At 38.2% G+C, this 20,125-nt stretch overlaps 2 protein-coding genes across 3 annotated transcripts; both read right to left on the bottom strand.

Moving 5' to 3' along the window:
* Positions 1–686: 686 nt before the first annotated feature.
* bsx (brain-specific homeobox) lies at positions 687–2,750 on the bottom strand. The gene is made up of 3 exons (XM_021623820.2): positions 2,316–2,750; positions 1,653–1,843; positions 687–1,554 (listed from the first exon to the last, which is right to left on the bottom strand). The coding sequence occupies exons 1-3, from the start codon at positions 2,566–2,568 to the stop codon at positions 1,312–1,314; spliced, it is 687 nt and encodes a 228-aa protein (XP_021479495.1). The 5' UTR covers positions 2,569–2,750; the 3' UTR covers positions 687–1,311.
* Positions 2,751–5,776: 3,026 nt separating this feature from the next.
* lim2.1 (lens intrinsic membrane protein 2.1) lies at positions 5,777–19,806 on the bottom strand. 2 transcript variants are annotated; one of them, XM_036937617.1, is made up of 5 exons: positions 19,653–19,754; positions 18,367–18,647; positions 17,674–17,823; positions 6,563–6,697; positions 5,777–6,035 (listed from the first exon to the last, which is right to left on the bottom strand). In XM_036937617.1, the coding sequence occupies exons 2-5, from the start codon at positions 18,605–18,607 to the stop codon at positions 5,974–5,976; spliced, it is 588 nt and encodes a 195-aa protein (XP_036793512.1). In that variant the 5' UTR covers positions 18,608–18,647; positions 19,653–19,754; the 3' UTR covers positions 5,777–5,973. The 2 variants fall into 2 exon arrangements, with proteins under 2 accessions (XP_036793512.1, XP_021481785.1); XM_021626110.2 differs by having other exon boundaries at positions 5,863–6,035; positions 18,367–18,555; positions 19,653–19,806.
* Between the last annotated feature and the right edge of the window lie 319 nt (positions 19,807–20,125).

Raw genomic sequence — 20,125 nt, 5'->3', positions numbered from 1 at the left:
TCTAATGACGCACTTAGCGAACGGCTTCTCTACGTGCATGTTTGGGAAACACTGTTTGGCTCGTAAATAACGATGCCTTGGGTAGCCTACGATCATCGAAATTCTTAAATTACACCGAAACTGGGAAACGAGGCCCTGATTATTCAAGCAGGTGGGTTATTTTAGTAAAACGCTATTACAGCTGACCTCTCACGATACGGCCGGGGAATTTCCTGTAAGCCTAAGGTTGGCTATGTGAATGTCGAAAGGCCTATGCAAAAATAATAGGCTACTTAAAAATATTCGTATAACCATCATTCGTAGCTATTATTAATTAATGATCATTATTCGAAATATTATTAAAGTACAAAGAGGTCGTAGAATCGGACTGCCAGGAAATAATCATTGGCTATAATTGCTTTTCAAAAGTAGGGTTCGGCATACTTCCGAAATATAATGAGTTATGGATAGGTATTCCAAGAAACTATTTCAATGAAATACAAATATTCTATTCAAATAGTTAAATCTCTAGTGTCCTATAAAGATTGACTTATTGACTAATAACTAACTAATACTAAAGTATTAATGGCATTAAATTGAAACATTGGTCAGTTCATCCAAGTTTATAGGAAAATGCAACTGCAATCCCTTAGCCTAATAATAAAACGGCAAATGTACATGATAAATGGTACAGGCTAAACAATTAGTTATGTTTATCATGCACGTTTTAATAGTAAAGCAATAACACTTCAAAAGGCATATGCTGCAACATACTTCGATTACCAGAACGAAAGTGCAAAAAAAAGGGTAAAAATGTGACATGCTGAAATTAAGAGCTAAATTGTTTTTGTTTATCAAAGTAGGAACATACAAATGTATTTTCTCACAGATTGTCTCCCAAAATAATCAACTGGTCCTGCATGGGTAAACGTAAGTCGTCTGCATAACTGGTGGCTTCAAACATTCACCAAAAAACTATCTTCAGATGAAAATGACTGTTTTTTGTTTGATTCGAAAATGATATTAATAATAATGATAATAATATCCTAATAATGAACATGGCTTCAGATTATATTTTGTAGGCCTATGTACAATTGTTTGACATGATGCATTTTACACAGCCACGGAAAATATAAATATAGACAGCCTAAAGGGAATGTGTAGTGAGTGACATATTACGCATATACGCTTGAATAAATAATACTTTGCATTATTGTCATTGATTTGTTTAAAAAAGCAATATATTTCATATGTAGCCTAAAATACACGATTCAATATTGACATTTACACTGGGTTATGGCTATTTGTTTTTAAAACAACTTGCCACTTGCACTATAGTGAACGTTCTGGCGAGCAAATATCATCCTCGATATCAACATCGTCCTCATTTTCCTCTAACATGTATGAGTCTGGGTCGATTCCACTGTTAACATCATCTGTGTTTTTTTCGTTGAGTTCACTCTCACTTGAGTTCTCCATGGATCTATCTATGTCATTCGGATTTTTCTGGTCGTCTTGTGTTTTCCTCAGTTGCTTTTTATGCTTCATCCTTCTGTTTTGAAACCATGTTTTCACCTGTGTGACAAGGGTGGAATATTTCATAAACTTGCTTTGCAGCACAATGCGACCATCCCGAAAGGTATGATTAGTGTGATGTAGTTTAGGTTTCTTACCTGGGTTTCTGAGAGACTTAACGCTGTTGCCAACTCCACTCGTTCTGGTGTGGATAGGTACCGTTGTATCTCAAATCTCTTTTCCAGACCAGATAATTGCGAATCCGAGAAGACCGTTCTCGCCTTCCTTCGTCTGCAATGCTTGCCCGGTAACTCCGGATGATGCTGAAATAACCCCGGCATTTGCATCCCTGTGAAATATATAAGTCATTCAACATTGAAATTGCCACACAACTTTTGCAATTATATTAACAGTTTAATTGTTAAGTTAAATTCAATGTACTCCATGCAATTTCTCCACACTGTAGAATATTACTTTAGGGCCTCGTTATATTTAGCACAACATTATATAATAGAATATGATTTTTTTTCTGATTGAGTTGGATTTATTCGAACACGTTTTGCACTAACTTTTACGCATGAATTGGCCAATGTACCTGTTGCAAAACGCCCAAGACCACTCCATCGTTTTGTCAGGCTGTTAGGATTGGTAGACTACTAAAATGGAAATTATACATGCACCAACATTATGAAATAGCATCCTTTTGGAATTAAATTATTATAGGCCTAATGAAATGTCGACGTTGTCTTAGCTGTTCTTGCACTCTGTAACTGCCTTCGCTTCATTGAATGCATGAACCAATCCAGTGCCTTCCTACTTACCAGACGTGAAGAAATACTGGTGATGGTCCGGCTTGTGTAGATGATGGTGCGGGTGAGGCGCTAGTATCGGAGTGGGCATCAGTGGGTATCCATATTCTAGGAGAGGCATCCTGGAAGCCAGAGAGCTTGAGAACGGCAAGTGGAATACCTCTCTCAGGGGCTTTGGTTTGTGTAATAAAATATCTTCGATGAAGAACGACGTTGACCTCTGGGCTGGCATCTGAGGCACCGGGGACGTGTAGTTCAGATTCATCTTATATCTCTGAAAACACCTTCACAATTGAGTCCGTGTGGTGTTGATTTTCTGTGCACCCTAACAAACCAAGGAAGAGAAGCACTAAACTTCTTGCCTCCGTCTCCTCAGTCTCAAACGCTAGAATGGTCGTCAGTGTGGCAGCCAGTGAGTGGTGCCAGGTAGATTAGCCTACTATTTATTCAGAGGGAGGTAGATTACTATTTATCCAAGTGGAGCGACTGTGGCAAATTATAAAACTGATTTGTAATCAGCCAATAGCACGCCGGTGGGGCGGAGAATGGAATTAGTTGTGTATGGATTAATGATTGTGACGACGGAGAGGGAGGGTCGCTCGCCATGGTGCTGAAACAGCCTTCCCACCGGAGCCCTGCAGTCTTTCCCTCCTGCACCTCAGTCAAACTTGCTTTCATTTGTCCCCTTTCCAGTGAATATAAACTATAGACATATATCCTACTGTTTTAAGCCGTTAGACTATTATTTATATTGTCATATTACCAGTGTTTTTTTTTAAATAAACAACATCAACGTTTACAACAAGGCATATGCTACACAATTAGGCAACACGAATGATTAACAACTGGAGGTGATTTGTATAACGTTTCACGTTCTATATGTAGCATATCTTATCATGTTTAAATGACCTCAATAGGTGGGATTGCTGTTGGCATTCCCAAATATACGACAGAAAACTAACATTTACTGATCTGAATAGCATTTTATTTTTGTGCAACAGTTCCTACCTGTTGTTTCCCTAATACCTAGTAGGGTGTCTGTCTCCTACTATCTTTTCATAGTCATCCCCCGGATCACTGATGCGGGGGATGACAGGTGTATTTGCTAATTCCGCCATAAATTGGCTGTAATTGTTGGTATTAAAATCTGGGAGAGTACAAGTGGTGCTCCTTCGCCATTTAAGCGACGGAAGCCTTAATTTGTTGATATCGTGTTGTCATCACATTTCCAATCACGCTAGCTAATGTGAAAGTGTCTTAATGCAGGCAGTATTCTCGCTGCAATGCTATTAGGCAATTAGGGGAGATGTTAGAGCGGAAGTAGTAATCCTTGGGCGCGAGGACAGGATTTCCATTTGATCAGGTAGGCATAACAAATTAATTACTGAATTCAATTACTCACGAAAGTGCATTACTGCGCCAAATCTAAAACACGTCCTCCATATGCATGAGCTTATATAAGGAAAATGCGTGTAGACCTTGCAAATTACTCAAAATGTCAGTTTAAAGATTTTGGAAATGTGACAGATTTAGACACTGTTTTAGTTTGTGTTTCTTTCCCTGAGTCCATACATCACAGAGTACACTTTTATGGCTACCACACAATTAGACAGTTGAAGGAGTGAAATGGAAGAGTGAACAGAGACATTAAGTGATGTAAATATAACATGACTTGAAGAGCTTAGCTCACTTTGGTAATGCTCTCGATGCCTATTTTATTACATTTTTATATATGGCCTATCTGTAGAAGGCTATTTGGATAAACATCTGTTGAAGATAATTGGCATATAGGACAAATTATCTGTCTGAAAAAAACTTGCAAAGCATTTTAGGCCTATTATTTTAAATGTCAAAGTCTTTCCAGATAAATTGTGGACTAATACGCGAAGGCCTCGGATGCACGTGCATCTCCTCTATCCTTAAAGGTCCATCATGGTAGCTAGTTGCTTTTAGATGAAAATGAGAAAGTAATTGAACAAATGACAATTACATCGTCTTTGCACGGATAGTCAATAGGATCCGTTCCGTTCTTAAGGTGGGGTTAAGCTGCTTTAACAGCCAACTTCATCAAGTAAAATGTGGTGCCTGGGAGCCATTGCGTCACTCTAAAGTAAGTGGCGTATTATTTTCGTTCGATAAGAGGCTTGCAGCATTGCATTTTGGTAATACGTCGGTTAGCTTCAAAGACGACTGGTCATTCTTAGCAGTTACAATATTTATTGATCTGGTAACAAGAGAAATCAAATTCAATCTAGTGGAAATAAGTAGTTTTTGTTGTTGTTGCAATTCATCTTTGTTTCATGTCAGGGTTAACATCACGCACCAGTGGCTCGGGCGCATGGATAGGTTCTATTAGATCATTACGTTTCAGTGACTTTTTGGCATCAATAAGATGATTGATTGTGAAACACCAGAGGACATTGTTATGTCATATTAATTTAAATATGTGTCAATTTTTCCAACACCTTTATCTCAAAACATGGTCCTATAGGCCTAAACCAACATTTCCCAAACTCGGTCTGGGGACCCCAAAGGGTGCACATCATGTTTTTTTTGCCGTAGCACTACACAGCTGATTTAAATATTCAACTCATCCTCAAGCTTGAATATTTGAATCAGCTGTGTAGTGCTAGGGCGAAAAACTAAATGTGCACTCCTTGGGGTCCCCAGGTTTGAGTTTGAGAAACGCTGGCCTAAACATTTCTGACATCCATCAATTAACTCCGGTCAATGTTTAACCAATCGAAGTGACATCTTCACACAAATTTCACACACAATATGGCTGTGTTTTCACAGGCAGCCCAATTCTGATATTTTGCCTTAATTATTGACAAAAGAGCTGATCTGGTTGGTCAATAGAGCAATTAGTGGATAAACAATCAGAATTTGCCTGCCTGTGTAATCGCAGTATGTGTTTTGCGAATATGTATACCTGGCACCAGTACACCATCTTGCATGCAATATATTTGGTTTCCTTGTAAGCCTATATGACATCTGGGTCTTCCACTTAACCAATCCTGTTAGCCTGGACAAAATATAATTCATAATGTTGTACAAGAATGCCTGCCACAAGAGCACAACATTGGTGTATGATCCAAACACATACATGTTTTTTTTTACATAGTTCAACATAGCAACTTGTTGTGCATCCTCTACATACTATACTAAAATAATTAAAAAGATGTACACATGAAAAATACTATGTTTTTCTGCTGTAGGCTGACCCTGGACAGTAATGTTGTATAATTTCTTGATGCCTCCCAAACTCTGCTAAAGCGCTAACTAGGTTGTTATAGCTATTCCACAATATGGATTGTCATACCTGGAGACAGTGCATCTGTCACAATTTCTTTTAGGTACTTGGATCACTTAACTTGACCAGATATGGGATAGTTTGTCTGTATATATCATATCAGACCTGTAGAGTCAAAATGGGCAATATGTCTGACGTGTAAAAATGGGCCATGCAAATATAAAAGAACAAGCATTTAATCATTGAAAAGGTGACACGTTTACGCCCAACGTCCTTTATTCATATAATTTAAATTCTATAATCCATGTTCCAAAAGTAAATAGTGGGTTGATCCATCTTGACTCTCAAATACGGGGAACAGCCACAAGTCAGTGGCTCTCAAAATCATAAGATATTGATGATCATTTCTGAAGTCTTCTAGTGAGAGTTTGAGTTTCTGGGGCATTCGTGCATCCGATAGGCACACATATAGAATATACCTTTATAAAAAAAAGACAAAGACATCATGTTGTACTTTTGCGCACACACACATACATTGAAGGACCTAGACCAAAATGATATAAAACACAATTCAGCTGCCATTAAAGATTCTATATTCCAAAAAAGCAGATAGTCTGTAAGGAGATTGAAGCATGTTGAAGTAAATAGGAGCTGTACATATTCAATCTGGAATCGATGTAGCACACATTTGTTCTTAATGAATTACCTGGCTGAATAAAGGTTAAATAAATATAACAAAAATATATTATTCCTTGATAATACTCTTGGGTCCGTATTCACAAAGCGTCTCAGAGTAGGAATGCTGATTTAGGATCCCCCCCCCCCACACTTTATTAATTAGGATTAAAAGGCAAACTGATCCTAGATCAGCAGTCATTTGCTCTGAGACACTTTGTGAATATGGGCCCTGGATTGACCATTGACTATAATACATTTTCTTAAATAAAACATTTGTTCACAACTGAATGTTATGTGGGGAGTGTGACCAGTGATGTCTTGGTTTTACCTGAAAAGAAGGTTAGCACCACTGACACCCAGCCGATGATGTAGGACCAGGAGAACCTCCAGTTGCCATAGCGTTTACCATAGTAATTAATCGTCACACCAGTGTATACTGCCATTGCTAGCAACACGAAAAAGCCTGGAGAGAGAGAGGAGATCAAACTACTTAATGTAACATTACATCATTTAATGATGGCATCCACAGGCATCCATGTTTTTGCATTCTTTGATTCTTAAAAGAGTTTCATGTGTTATGTTTTAACATGGAAATGATTATGCACAATCATTTAGTGAACAGTTTGCATTGGGGGAGGCCCTGTGTTAAACTCACCTGCATGTAATTCTCACAGAAACCACTTTATGTCACCTCATATCCCTCCCAGCTGCCTCTACTTTTGCTCAACTAAATATTTCATCTGTCTCATTTCAACTTGGGAAGTCACTCCAACAAAACGAGGATGAGGTACATTGATCTTATATTTGTTATTTAGAAAAAGTTATATTTAATCTAATGAAGTTAAATCTGTAAACATTTGTGTGTATATATATATATATGTATATATATATATACATGATATATATATATATATATATCATGGGGGAGCCTAAAGATAAATCTTTCACTTGATTAGAGATACATTTTTAAATCAGTTTTTGATAAAGTAGTAACACTTAAAGTTAGCAAGTTAGCATGGGCAGTGACACGTTTTTTATTGTTTTGTACTTCTATACTTGATTTGAATGATACATACTGTCAGCTTTAATTTGAGGGTATGTTCATCCATAAAATGTGAACCGTTTAGAAAATTACAGCACTTTTTGTACATAGTCCTTCCATTTAATGGAACCAAAACTATTTTGACAAATTTACTTACAGTGCCTCTAGAAAGTATTCAAACCCCTTGACATTTTCCACATTTTGTCAAGTTACAGCCTGAATTTAAAATATATTAAATTTAGTTTTATTTTTTCACTTGCCTACACACAATACCACACAATGTCAAAGTGGAACTGTGTTAAAAAAAAAAATCTACAAATTAATAAAAGATGTTAAGCTGAAATGGCTTGAGTCAATAAGTATTCAACCCATTTGTTATGGCAAGCCTAAATAAGTTCAGGAGTAAACATTGGGGGAACACTTTATTTAACACCTAGCATCATAACACACCATGACATGGTCACAACCATGTCATAAAATGTCATAACAGCTGATATAACCTGTCATAACATTGTCATAACACTGTCATGACACAGACTTTTTGTGACAAATATTGCAATATTTTATGGCTGGTTATGAGAAAACCTACCACAAAAGGCAAACCATTCCAATCTACTTGTAAATAATATGTTATATAACATTTCCTAAAATTGGCAATTTTTTACCATTGTCATTGTACCAACATTTGCCTAGCCCAATGCTCTGTCGCTGATGACTGGGTTGAATGCAGGAGCAGGACAAAACACCCTCTTTGGGACTTATGACTGACATATGGTCATGTAAGTGATAGGCCTATCTGGCTTATATTATTAGCCTTACAGCAACAACACATTTTCTGTGATAGATTCTATAAATGTCCATATTTTGTAATCAAAGTTAGTTTGTTCACAACAATTTTATTGTAGTTCTCCATGGTGTTGCTTTAATATACATGTATAATTAGTGCTACCACTAGGGGGAGACATTCAAACTGTTAGCAGCAGGCACGCACCTCATTCATTGGAAGAAGAGAAACAGGATGAGAAGCCAAGTGGAAAATGTTTAATTGTCCATGTCTCATTCATCTTGTCTTCTGGTTTATAACATTTATAAACATTTATAGCGATAACATGTTTATTACAAAATTATGAGATTTCTTGTCATTTTGATGGATAATTTAAGTGTTTTGACAGTGGAAATGGAGTGAGATTTTCCACTTCATATGAGCTAGCTAACTTTGTATGTAAGTCAATGAGACAAGATGACATCTCGGGTTAAATGTGTTTTCGTTAAAACATTTTGGCTCTTAAATGGTTTTCTTTTTTGACAAAAGATGGCTTGTATTAAGTGTATTTACATGAGTACATATGAACCACGCGAATGATATGTATTTAAGAAGGTTACTTTTTAATGAAATGTGTGTCTAACGGGGGTGCTGTGAGCGTTATTTAAGAGGTAGGGTTCCAGAAGTTTTGGAAGATGGGCAGGGACTCAGCTGTCCTGACTTTAAGGGGAAGGTTGTTCCACCATTGGGGTGCCAGGACACAGAAGAGCTTTGACTGGGCTGAACTTGAGTTGCCCTCCCGTAAGGGTGGGAGAGCAAAGAGACCAGAGGTGGCAAAACGTGCTCGGGTTGGGATGTAGGGTTTGAGTATAGCCTTAAGGTAAGGTGGGGCAGTTCCCTTTGCTGCTCCGTAGGCAAGCACCAGGGTCTTGAAGATGATGGAAGCCAGTGGAGGAGCAGGTGACATGGGAGAACTTATGCAGGTTGAACTCCAGGCGGACTGAGGCATTCTGGATAAGTTGCAGGGGTTTGATGGCACAAGCGGGGAGCCCAGCTAACAGAGCGTTGCAGTAGTATAGATGGGAGATGACAAGTGCTTGGATTAGGACCGGCGCCGCTTCCTGTCTGAGGAAAGGTCGTACTCTATGGATGTTGTAGAGCATGAACCCGCAGAAGCGAGATACTGCTTTGATGTTTGCAGAGAATGACAGGGTGTTGTCCACGGTCACACCAAGGTTCTTTGCACTCTGAGTTGGACACTGTGGAGTTATCAACTGTGATGGAGAGATCTTGGAGCGAGCAGGCCTCCCCAAGGAGGAAGAGCAGCTCCGTTTTGTCGAGGTTGAGTTTAATGTGGTGAGCTGACGTCCAAGCTGAGATGTCTGCCAGGCACACAGAGATGCGTGTCGCCACCTGGGTGTTGCTGTTGTTTTTTTTGTCATCCTATTTTTTATAAATTGTATGACACTGTCACCATAAAGCATTATGACCATCCTGTGTCACTTTACTTGGACTAAGAAAATACACTTTATGACACTGTCATAAATGACCAGGGTTGGGAAGTAACAGATTACATGTAAACTCTAACTGTAATCTGTTACTTTACCCGCAAAAATATTGTAATCAGATTAGATACTTTTGAAAAACGAGTTGATTACTTTGAGGATTACTTTTGAATCCCGAAAGGGTGTTTGCATAAAAAAAATCTTTGACACTTCTCTGTTTTCTCAATGTGATTCAAATCAGCATTGAAAAAATGTGCACGTTTAAATTTGTTCAATGTGAGTGAGTCTGACCATAAGTCAGAGACCAATCGGCTTTTGTAGGCTACAGTCCAAGTTATGCCCTTCCAATGGTGGGACTGCTGTCGGCATCCAAAGATTATCCAACTTGAATAAACACTTGGAGGTAAGGAGGGCAGCAATGGTTTAGTCTACGGCGATACGCATATCACTTATTATTGACATCTATACAGAGCATTGATGTGAATCCCACTGCTGCTCTCTCATTTAGCTATTTGTGCCTTACGGCTTGTGATTGTTGTGGATGGCTGTTCACAAATCTAAATTTGCATTTGAACCCAATCATACAAGAAGTTTAAACTGCCTAACAATCCTTGTTTTTGAAACCAGTGTACAGCTAGTGAAAAATGCACTCTTTCAACAGTTGCATAGTGCGAATCCCAGCCTATGGAATAAAAATGAGGCTTTTGTTGCTTAATCTAATTCACGTTGATAAAAAAATCCATAGGCCTAATGGACACATGCTCAAACTCACACAGTTTTGATAGACTGAAAGGGGCAATCTGTAGTTGCTACATCCATTTTTGGACTTATACAGTGCCTTGCGAAAGTATTCGGCCCCCTTGAACTTTGCGACCTTTTGCCACATTTCAGGCTTCAAACATAAAGATATAAAACTGTATTTTTTTGTGAAGAATCAACAACAAGTGGGACACAATCATGAAGTGGAACGACATTTATTGGATATTTCAAACTTTTTTTAACAAATCAAAAACTGAAAGATTGGGCGTGCAAAATTATTCAGCCCCTTTACTTTCAGTGCCGCAAACTCTCTCCAGAAGTTCAGTGAGAATCTCTGAATGATCCAATGTTGACCTAAATGACTAATGATGATAAATACAATCCACCTGTGTGTAATCAAGTCTCCGTATAAATGCACCTACACTGTGATAGTCTCAGAGGTCCGTTAAAAGCGCAGAGAGCATCATGAAGAACAAGGAACACAACAGGCAGGTCCGAGATGCTGTTGTGAAGAAGTTTAAAGCCGGATTTGGATACAAAAAGATTTCCCAAGCTTTGAACATCCCAAGGAGCACTGTGCAAGCGATAATATTGAAATGGAAGGAGTATCAGACCACTGCAAATCTACCAAGACCTGGCCGTCCCTCTAAACTTTCAGCTCATACAAGGAGAAGACTGATCAGAGATACAGCCAAGAGGCCCATGATCACTCTGGATGAACTGCAGAGATCTACAGCTGAGGTGGGAGACTCTGTCCATAGGACAACAATCAGTCGTATATTGCACAAATCTGGCCTTTATGGAAGTGGCAAGAAGAAAGCCATTTCTTAAAGATATCCATAAAAAGTGTCGGTTAAAGTTTGCCACAAGCCACCTGGGAGACACACCAAACATGTGGAAGAAGGTGCTCTGGTCAGATGAAACCAAAATTGAACTTTTTGGCAACAATGCAAAACGTTATGTTTGGCGTAAAAGCAACACACCATCCCCACTGTCAAACATGGTGGTGGCAGCATCATGGTTTGGGCCTGCTTTTCTTCAGCAGGGACAGGGAAGATGGTTAAAATTGATGGGAAGATGGATGGAGCCAAATACAGGACCATTCTGGAAGAAAACCTGATGGAGTCTGCAAAAGACCTGAGACTGAGACGGAGATTTGTCTTCCAACAAGACAATGATCCAAAACATAAAGCAAAATCTACAATGGAATGGTTCAAAAATAAACATATCCAGGTGTTAGAATGGCCAAGTCAAAGTCCAGACCTGAATCCAATCGAGAATCTGTGGAAAGAACTGAAAACTGCTGTTCACAAATGCTCTCCATCCAACCTCACTGAGCTCGAGCTGTTTTGCAAGGAGAAAAGGGAAAAAAATTCAGTCTCTCGATGTGCAAAACTGATAGAGACATACCCCAAGCGACTTACAGCTGTAATCACAGCAAAAGGTGGCGCTACAAAGTATTAACTTAAGGGGGCTGAATAATTTTGCACGCCCAATTTTTCCGTTTTTGATTTGTTAAAAAAGTTTGAAATATCCAATAAATGTCATTCCACTTCATGATTGTGTCCCACTTGTTGTTGATTCTTCACAAAAAAATACAGTTTTATATCTTTATGTTTGAAGCCTGAAATGTGGCAAAAGGTCGCAAAGTTCAAGGGGGCCGAATACTTTCGCAAGGCACTGTAAATTATATATACTGTAGACTACCGTTCAAAGTTTGGGGCCACTTAGAAATGTCCTTGTTTTTGAAAGAAAAGCACATTGTTAATGTTGTAAATTACTTTTGTAGCTGGAAATGGCTGATTTTTAATGGAATATCTACATAGGCGTATAGAGGCCCATTATCAGCAACCATCACTCCTGTGTTCCAATGGCATGTTGTGTTAGCTAATCCAAGTTTATCATTTTAAAAGGCTAATTGATCATTGGAAAACCATTTTACAATTATGCTAACACAGCTGAAAACTGTTGTGCTGATTAACGAAGCAGTAAAACTGATCTTCTTTAGACTAGTTGAGTATCTGGAGCATCAGAATTCACTGGTTTGATTAGAGGCTCAAAATGGCCAGAAACAAATAACTTTCTTCTGAAACTCATCAATCTATTCTTGTTCTAAGAAATGAAGGCTATTCCATGCGAGAAACTGCCAAGAAACTGAAGATCCCGTACAATGCTGTGTACACCAGTCTCAATGTCAACAGTGAAGAGGTGACTCCCGGATGATGGCTTTCTTGGCAGTTGCAAAGAAAAATCCATATCTCAGACTGGCCAATAAAAATAAAAGATTAAGATTGTCAAAAGAACACAGACACTGGACAGAGGAACTCTGCCTAGAAGGCCAGCATCCTGAAGTCGCCTCTTCACTGTTGACGATGAGACTGGTGTTTTACGGGTACTATTTAATTAAGCTGACAGTTGAGGACTTGTAAGGCTTCTGTTTCTCAAACTAGGCACTCCAATGTACTTGTCCTCTTGCTTAGTTGTGCACCGGGGCCTCCCACTCCTCTTTCTATTCTGGTTAGAGACAGTTTGCGCTGTTCTGTGAAGGGAGTAGTACACAGCGTTGTACGAGATTTTCAATTTCTTGGCAATTTCTCGCATGGAATAGACTTAATTTCTCAAAACAATAGACTTGACGAGTTTCAGAAGAAAGTTATTTGTTTCTGGTCATTTTGAGCCTGTAATCGAACCCACAAATGCTGATGCTCCAGATATTCAACTAGTCTAAAGAAGGCCGGTTTAATTGCTTTGTTAATTAGAACAACAGTTTTCAGCTTTGCTAACATAATTGCAAAAGGGTTTTCTAATGATAAATTCGCTTTTAAAATGATAAATTTGGATTAGCTAACACAACGTGCCATTGGAATAATGGTGCCATTGGAATAATGGGCCTCTGTACCTATGTAGATATTCCATAAGCAAATCAGTTGTTTCCAGCTGCAATAGTCATTCACAATGTCTACACTGTATTTCTGATCAATTTTATGTTATTTGAATGGACGAAAAATGTGCTTTTCTTTCAAAAACAAGGACATTTCTCAGTGACCCCTTTTGAACGGTGGTGTATATCCATTGATTCTTGAAGAATATAACTTATAAATGCCTCATGAGCTTAGTTCAACTGTCACATTCCATGAGAACCCAAAATATGAGCTTGTTTTTCTCCAATGTTTGTAAACATTGTAAATGTAAACAAACATGGTATAGTCATAACATGGTTAAAACACAAATTTTGATGTCATGGAAGGTTGATTAATCTGAACAGAGTCAGCGGCAGCCATTTTGCCATTGTTTCATCTGTGGATTTACCCTTTAAACAGCTGCATATTATCAAGATATCAAAGTGTCACCAACAAAAAGGTAAGCGATCGGCCTATAGCAAATGCAGCATATGGCATTCATTTTTCACATGTAAATAACACGTTTCAGTAGTGCTCAAAGCAGGCCATTCCATGAGCGCAGCATTTCTTTTTCAAATCAATGAGCCCAATCAGTCCTCCATGACATCAAAATCATAAACAACAGAGTAGGGCTGGCTAATAAGTCCTTAGTTTTGGGGTTATGCTCAGGTAAAACAATTTTGCTAATCTATACTTCCATATTTCCAAGTCCTATTCTTGAAGATCAAGGGGTCGTTAATCAGAATGACTGAAATTCTGATAGACTTTGGTTTTGAATGTAAATATATAATTTCACTATTATATGTAGTAAAAAGAGATGAGTTAGAAGAAGCCTACATAACCAAACCATAAAGTAAAATTGAACATCCATATATGGCCAGCTATGTAAACTTAAACATTGATTTATCCTGCAATAGATGTCGTTCAATTGTTAACATACATTTTTGTCTTCTTCTAATGGGTCTTTAGGGGAAAGTAATCTGTAACTGAATGTAATCAGATTACGTTACTGAGTTTGGGTAATCCAAAAGTTACATTACTGATTACAATTTTGGACAGGTAACTAGTAACTGTAATCAATTACATTTAGAAAGTAACCTACCCAACCCTGATTATGACTATCTTGTGTCACTTTACTTGGACAAAGAAAATACACTTTATAGCACTGTCAAGAAGCATTATGACCATCATAATCCTATAAGCCAGATAGGTATATCATATACATGCCCTTATGTCAGGCATCAGTCACAAAGAGGGTGTCTTTTCCTGCTCCTGAAATCTGCTCCTGCATTCATCCCAGTCATCAGAAACAGAGCATTGGGATAGGTGCATGTCTGACATCAATGTGTGCACAATTACAATGATAATGTAATATGGTACATTTCTGAAAATGTTATATAACAATCATACTGTTTACAAGTAGGCTATGGTGTAATGGAAAGGTTTGCCTTGTGTGGTAGGTTTTATGAGTTTTGACACTCTTATGTAGGTGTCATAACCAGCCATAAAATAATGCAATATATGTCACAACAGGTCTAAATATATGTGTCATGACAGTGTTATTACAATATTGTGACAGGATATGTTAAGTTTTGTCAGCTGTTATGACATATTATGACATGGTTATGACCGTGGCATAACGTGTTGTGACGCTAGGAGCGAAATAAAGTGTTATCAACATTTGCTTAAGGCATAGGGGGCAGCATTTACACTTTTGGATAAATAGCGTGCCCAATTTCAACTTCCTGCTACTCATGCCAAGAATATAAGATATGCATATTATTAGTAGATTTGGATAGAAAACACTCTGAAGTTTCTAAAACTGTTTGAATCATGTCTGTGAGTATAACAGAACTTATGTAGCAGGCAAAACCCTGAGGACTAACCGTTCAGATTTCTTTTTTTTAGGTCTCTGTCTGTTCAGTTCTCATTGGCAAACGCTATTTCTTAGGCACTGGTTTTCAGTTCCTACCGCTTCCACTGGATGTCACCAGTCTTTGGAATTTGGTTGAGGTTATTCCTTTGTGCAATGAAGAAGTACGGCCATCTAGGAACTGCGTAACACTGTTGAGAGTTGCGCAAGACTTGAAAAGTAGCTTGGTTTGTTGTGTTCCTATATGAAACACAGATAGACCCGTCTTCAATTTGATTGATTATTAACGTTTAAAAATACCTAAAGTTGTATTACAAGAGTAGTTTGAAATATTTTGGCAAAGTTTATAGGCAACTTTTGAAATATTTTGTAGTGACGTTGCGCATTTTGGAAGCAGTTTTTTTCTGGATCAAACGCGCCGAATAAATTGACATTTTGGATATATATGGACGGAATTAATCGAACAAAAGGACCAATTGTGATGTTTATGGGACATATTGGAGTGCCAACAAAAGAAGCTTGTCAAAGGTAAGGCATGTTTTATATTTTATTTCTGCGTTTTGTGTAGCGCCTGCAGGGTTGAAATGTGCTACCCTCTTTGTTTATTGTTGTGCTATCATCAGATAATAGCTTCTTATGCTTTCGCCGAAAAGCGTTTTAAAAATCTGACATGTCGTCTGGATTCACAACGAGTGTAGCTTTAATTGAGTATCTTATATGTGTGATTTAATGAAAGTTTGATTTTTATATAATTAAAAAATGTTTTTGCAGCGCTGCATTTTCCCTGGCTTTTGCCAAAGTGGGACGCAAGCGTTCCCTATACCATAAGAAGTTTTAACAAGTCACATAAGTTGCATGGACTCACTCTGTGTGCAACAATAGTGTATCACTACCTCATTTCTGTACCCCACACATACAATTATCTGTAAGGTCCCTCAGTCGGGCAGTGAATTTCAAACACAGATTCAACCACAAAGACCAGGGCACCCCAAAAAAAAAGAATGGTCGATGGGTAAAAAAATAAAATAAATTGAATATCCCATTGAGTATGGTTAAGTTATTAATTACACTTTGGATGGTGTATCAATACACCCAGTCACTACAAAGATGCAGGCGTCCTTCCTAACTCAATTGCCGGAGAGGAAGGAAACCGTTCAGGGATTTCACAATGAGGCCAATGGTGACTTTAAAACAGTTACAGACTTTAATGGCTGTGATAGGAGAAAATGGAGAATGGATCAACAACATTGTAGTTACTCCACTATACTAACCTATTTGATAGAGTGAGAATAAGGAAGCTTGTACAGAATAAAATATATTTCAAAACATGCCTCCTGTTTGCAACAAGGCACTAAAGTAATACTGCAAAAAATGTGGCAACGCAATTCACTTTTTGTCCTGAATAAAAGGGTTATGTTTGGGCAAAATAGAGTACAACACATTACGGAGTATCACTCTCCATATTTTCAAACATAGTAGTGGCTGAATCATGTTATCAGTATACTTGTAATCATTAAGGACTGAGGTGTTTTTCAGGAGAAAAAAAGATGGGATGGAATGCAGCTAAGCATAGGCAAAATCCTAGGGGAAAACCTGGTTCAGTCTGCTTTCCACCAGACACTGGGAGATGAATTCACCTTTCAGCAGGACAATAACCTAAAACACAAGGTCAAATCTACACTGAAGTGTCTTACCAAGAAGACAGTGAATGTTCCTGAGTGGCCAAGTTACAGTTTTGACTTAAATGTACTTGAAAATATTGCTAGACCTGCCTGAAAATGGTTGTCTATCAATGTTCAACAACCAATTTGACAGAGCTTGAAGAATTTTGAAAAGAATAATGACAAATGTTGCCCAATCCAGGTGTGGAAAGTGCAACATTGCCAGAGGTGCTTCTACAAAGTGTTCACTCAGGGGTATGAATACTTATGTGAATTAGATGTGTGCAGTTCATTTTCAATATATTTGGAACAATTTCTAAAAACCTGTTTTCACTTTGTCATTATGGGGTATTGTGTGTAGATGGGTGATAAATAAAATGAAGTGAATCCATTTTTAATTCAGACTGTAACACAATAAAAGTTAAGAGGTTTGAATACTTTCTGAAGGCACTCTGTATGTGTATTAAAGTAGTCAAAAGTTTAGTATTTGGTCCCATTTTCCTAATGCGCAATGATTACATAAAACTTGTGACTACAAACTTGTTGGATGCATTTGCAGTTGGTTTTAGTTGTGTTTCAGATTATTTTGTGCCAATAGAAATGAATGGTAAATAATATATTGTCATTTTGGAGTCACTTTTATTGTAAATAACAATATAATATATTTTGGAGCACTTCACTACATTAATGTGGCTGCTACCATAATTATTGATAATCCTGAATGAATCGTGAATAATTATGAGTGAGAAAGTTAGAGGCATAAATATCATACACCCAACTAAAAGTTGAGTTCATCATCCAATAAAGTGTATAGATCATCAAATAAGGACAACAACATTACATCACTTCTCATACAGTTACAACAGTGACATGGAAAGAAAATCAAGCAGTAAAATGTGTAAAATAAGTGAAAATAACTCAATTAACCAAACTTACATGAGATGAAGAACAATACGCCTGCAGCAAAGGTTTTGTCAAACCTGTCGAAGGACGAGTAGTGGATGAAGGCCATGATGCCGATGATGATGCCCATGAAACATGCCAAGAGGGAGAGGATCATGAGTGCTCGGGTGGCATCCATGTGGGCTGCAGGGGTCAAAGGTTAACAGGGGTCGTCAGGGTACAAGAGTGGCTGACCCTGGCCTGTTATGACCTGACAAACTACCCATATTGGTAAAACATTTGGATTGTGCTTGGCAAATGATAATCTTATTATGGAAAGCATGCCTTGATGCTTATGCTGTGACTAGGATAATGACTCTTTTGTGTCAAAATCACCGATTCAAATGCAATTGTTCACTGATGGATAAGGCGTAAATGCAGTTTAGATACAAAGCGTGATATAAGAATAGTTTTAGTCAATGGAAGTTCAAATCAATCCTTTGGGGGTTTTCGGGTTACACTTTGCTTCCTGGACTTTGTCTTTTTATAAACAGATGTGGTGTGATTGACATAGCTTCAATCACAACATATCGGGATTCTTAAGTGACAAGCCGTACCAATGACATGGCACAAAAAAATTGAAATAGCACCTCTCATTTGTAATGGCTTGTTATGAACAGTTATGACATGTGTTGGGTGCTATCACAGTGTTATGACATCATTGTGTGCACTGGCCGTAGTCCTCACCAATACTTTCATTGTGCGTGAAGCATTTCCCCGGCATGCAGTACCGCCACAGGCCCTGATGCATGTAGTTGTTGGAGTGCCGGTACTGAATCCAATAATCGGTTGCCGTGGAAACAATCAGGAGGATGTTCCCCACGCCTGCACAGAACAGCCCTCCGCCCATGAAGCTGTACATCCTGCACCTGCAGACTGACACACACACACACACACACACACACACGAGAATGAGGTCACTTAGCATACGGGGGTCAGCTGCGGCCCCCTCTCAACATACACACACACTTCAGGGAGAGAGGGCCAAAGTGTCTGTAATTGCATTGTAATGAACACATCATTTCCACTGGATTGAATCGAGGGGTCACAGGCATGGGTCTACTCTGAGGTCCACTTTGTTCTCTGGGAGATCAGTGGGAAAGGATGGGCCCTCACAGGCACCTTTTATATTATCGAGCTTCACTCAGGGCATCTGCCCAGGATAACTTTGATATTTGATACATGGATTGTCTACTTGTTCCACCTGAAAACAATATTGTCTACCAAACCCTAGTTGTTCTCATTTAAATTTCCCCATTTATTTCAAATTCAATAGATTTACATGGCAGGTTATGTCTGGTAAAATATTGTTAATAAACGTTACAAATATAGTATATCCACATTTTAATGCAGATTTTTTTTTGGCTCTATGTGTTGTTGTTCTAATAGCAGAATTAGTAAAATACATTAACATTAAATCTGTCATCTCTCTCAAATTCAGCTCCACTTTTCCTCTTACTGTGAGAACAGACACTAATTTGCCATAGATACTCCTATCAATCAGCTATCGGTTTTACACTTGCCAGAAGAGGGCAACCTAGTTGTTTTTGGTGTCACCCATATGGATTAAATCCATATTACCCTAATATTCCATCCATACCCTATTTACACCAACAAAATGGCTGTTTGTGATTTGGTGGGATTTTACAAAGGTCTATAACTGATTTTACAGGGTAAATATTTGGTCAATATTTCTCACAGTGGTTCAATAACCAGAGTATTCCCAAACGCAAATAATGGTATTGCTATTTTTCCAATATAGCATGTGCCGATATTATCAATGCAAGTTGGTGATATCAACATGTACATCTATATTCTCATGAATTTATGTAGTATAGTCATTAATTTTTAGAATATAAATCTACATTTATACTGGAAAGAATCAGAGCTTGACTGTCACACACAAACACACAAAATAATTATTTCCAAGATGTCATTATTGCATAAATTCAACCACACGCTGACGAGCTTACCTTTATTGACCCCTTTTATGAAGACTAAGTGACTCTGTATTGAAGTCGGGTTGCCTGACAAAATACAACAAGGCCCCTATAATGCCAAGACAGGCAGATTTCCAGCAGGCTAATAGCGCTAACGTTTGAGTCGGTGAATAGGGAAACCGGGGATAGAACAAACGGAGAGGGCAGACAAAGGGACCGCGGAGAGCTAGCCAATCAGCGCGAACTAGTTTTGTCGTTTGGGAATCTGCTGAAAAAACAGAAATGTCTAAAGCTGGCAGGTTGAAGTTAATACTGATGACTGGGTGGTTTCTATTGAAAGTGGAGGGCTGAAGCAGCTATAGTGGAGAGCAGGCCAGGCGTTAAATCAGAGACTCTGCCTCAACCAGTAGTGCTTATTTTAATTTCCAAAACAAACAAAAGTCACAGAAAATTCAGCAAATATTCCCCCAATTAGACTTTCCTTGTCCCATTTTTGATTCAAAGAT

Source organism: Oncorhynchus mykiss, chromosome 12 (assembly GCF_013265735.2).
Source record: "Oncorhynchus mykiss isolate Arlee chromosome 12, USDA_OmykA_1.1, whole genome shotgun sequence".
NCBI lineage: Eukaryota > Metazoa > Chordata > Actinopteri > Salmoniformes > Salmonidae > Oncorhynchus > Oncorhynchus mykiss.
This window is presented reverse-complemented; position numbering and strand designations above follow the sequence as displayed.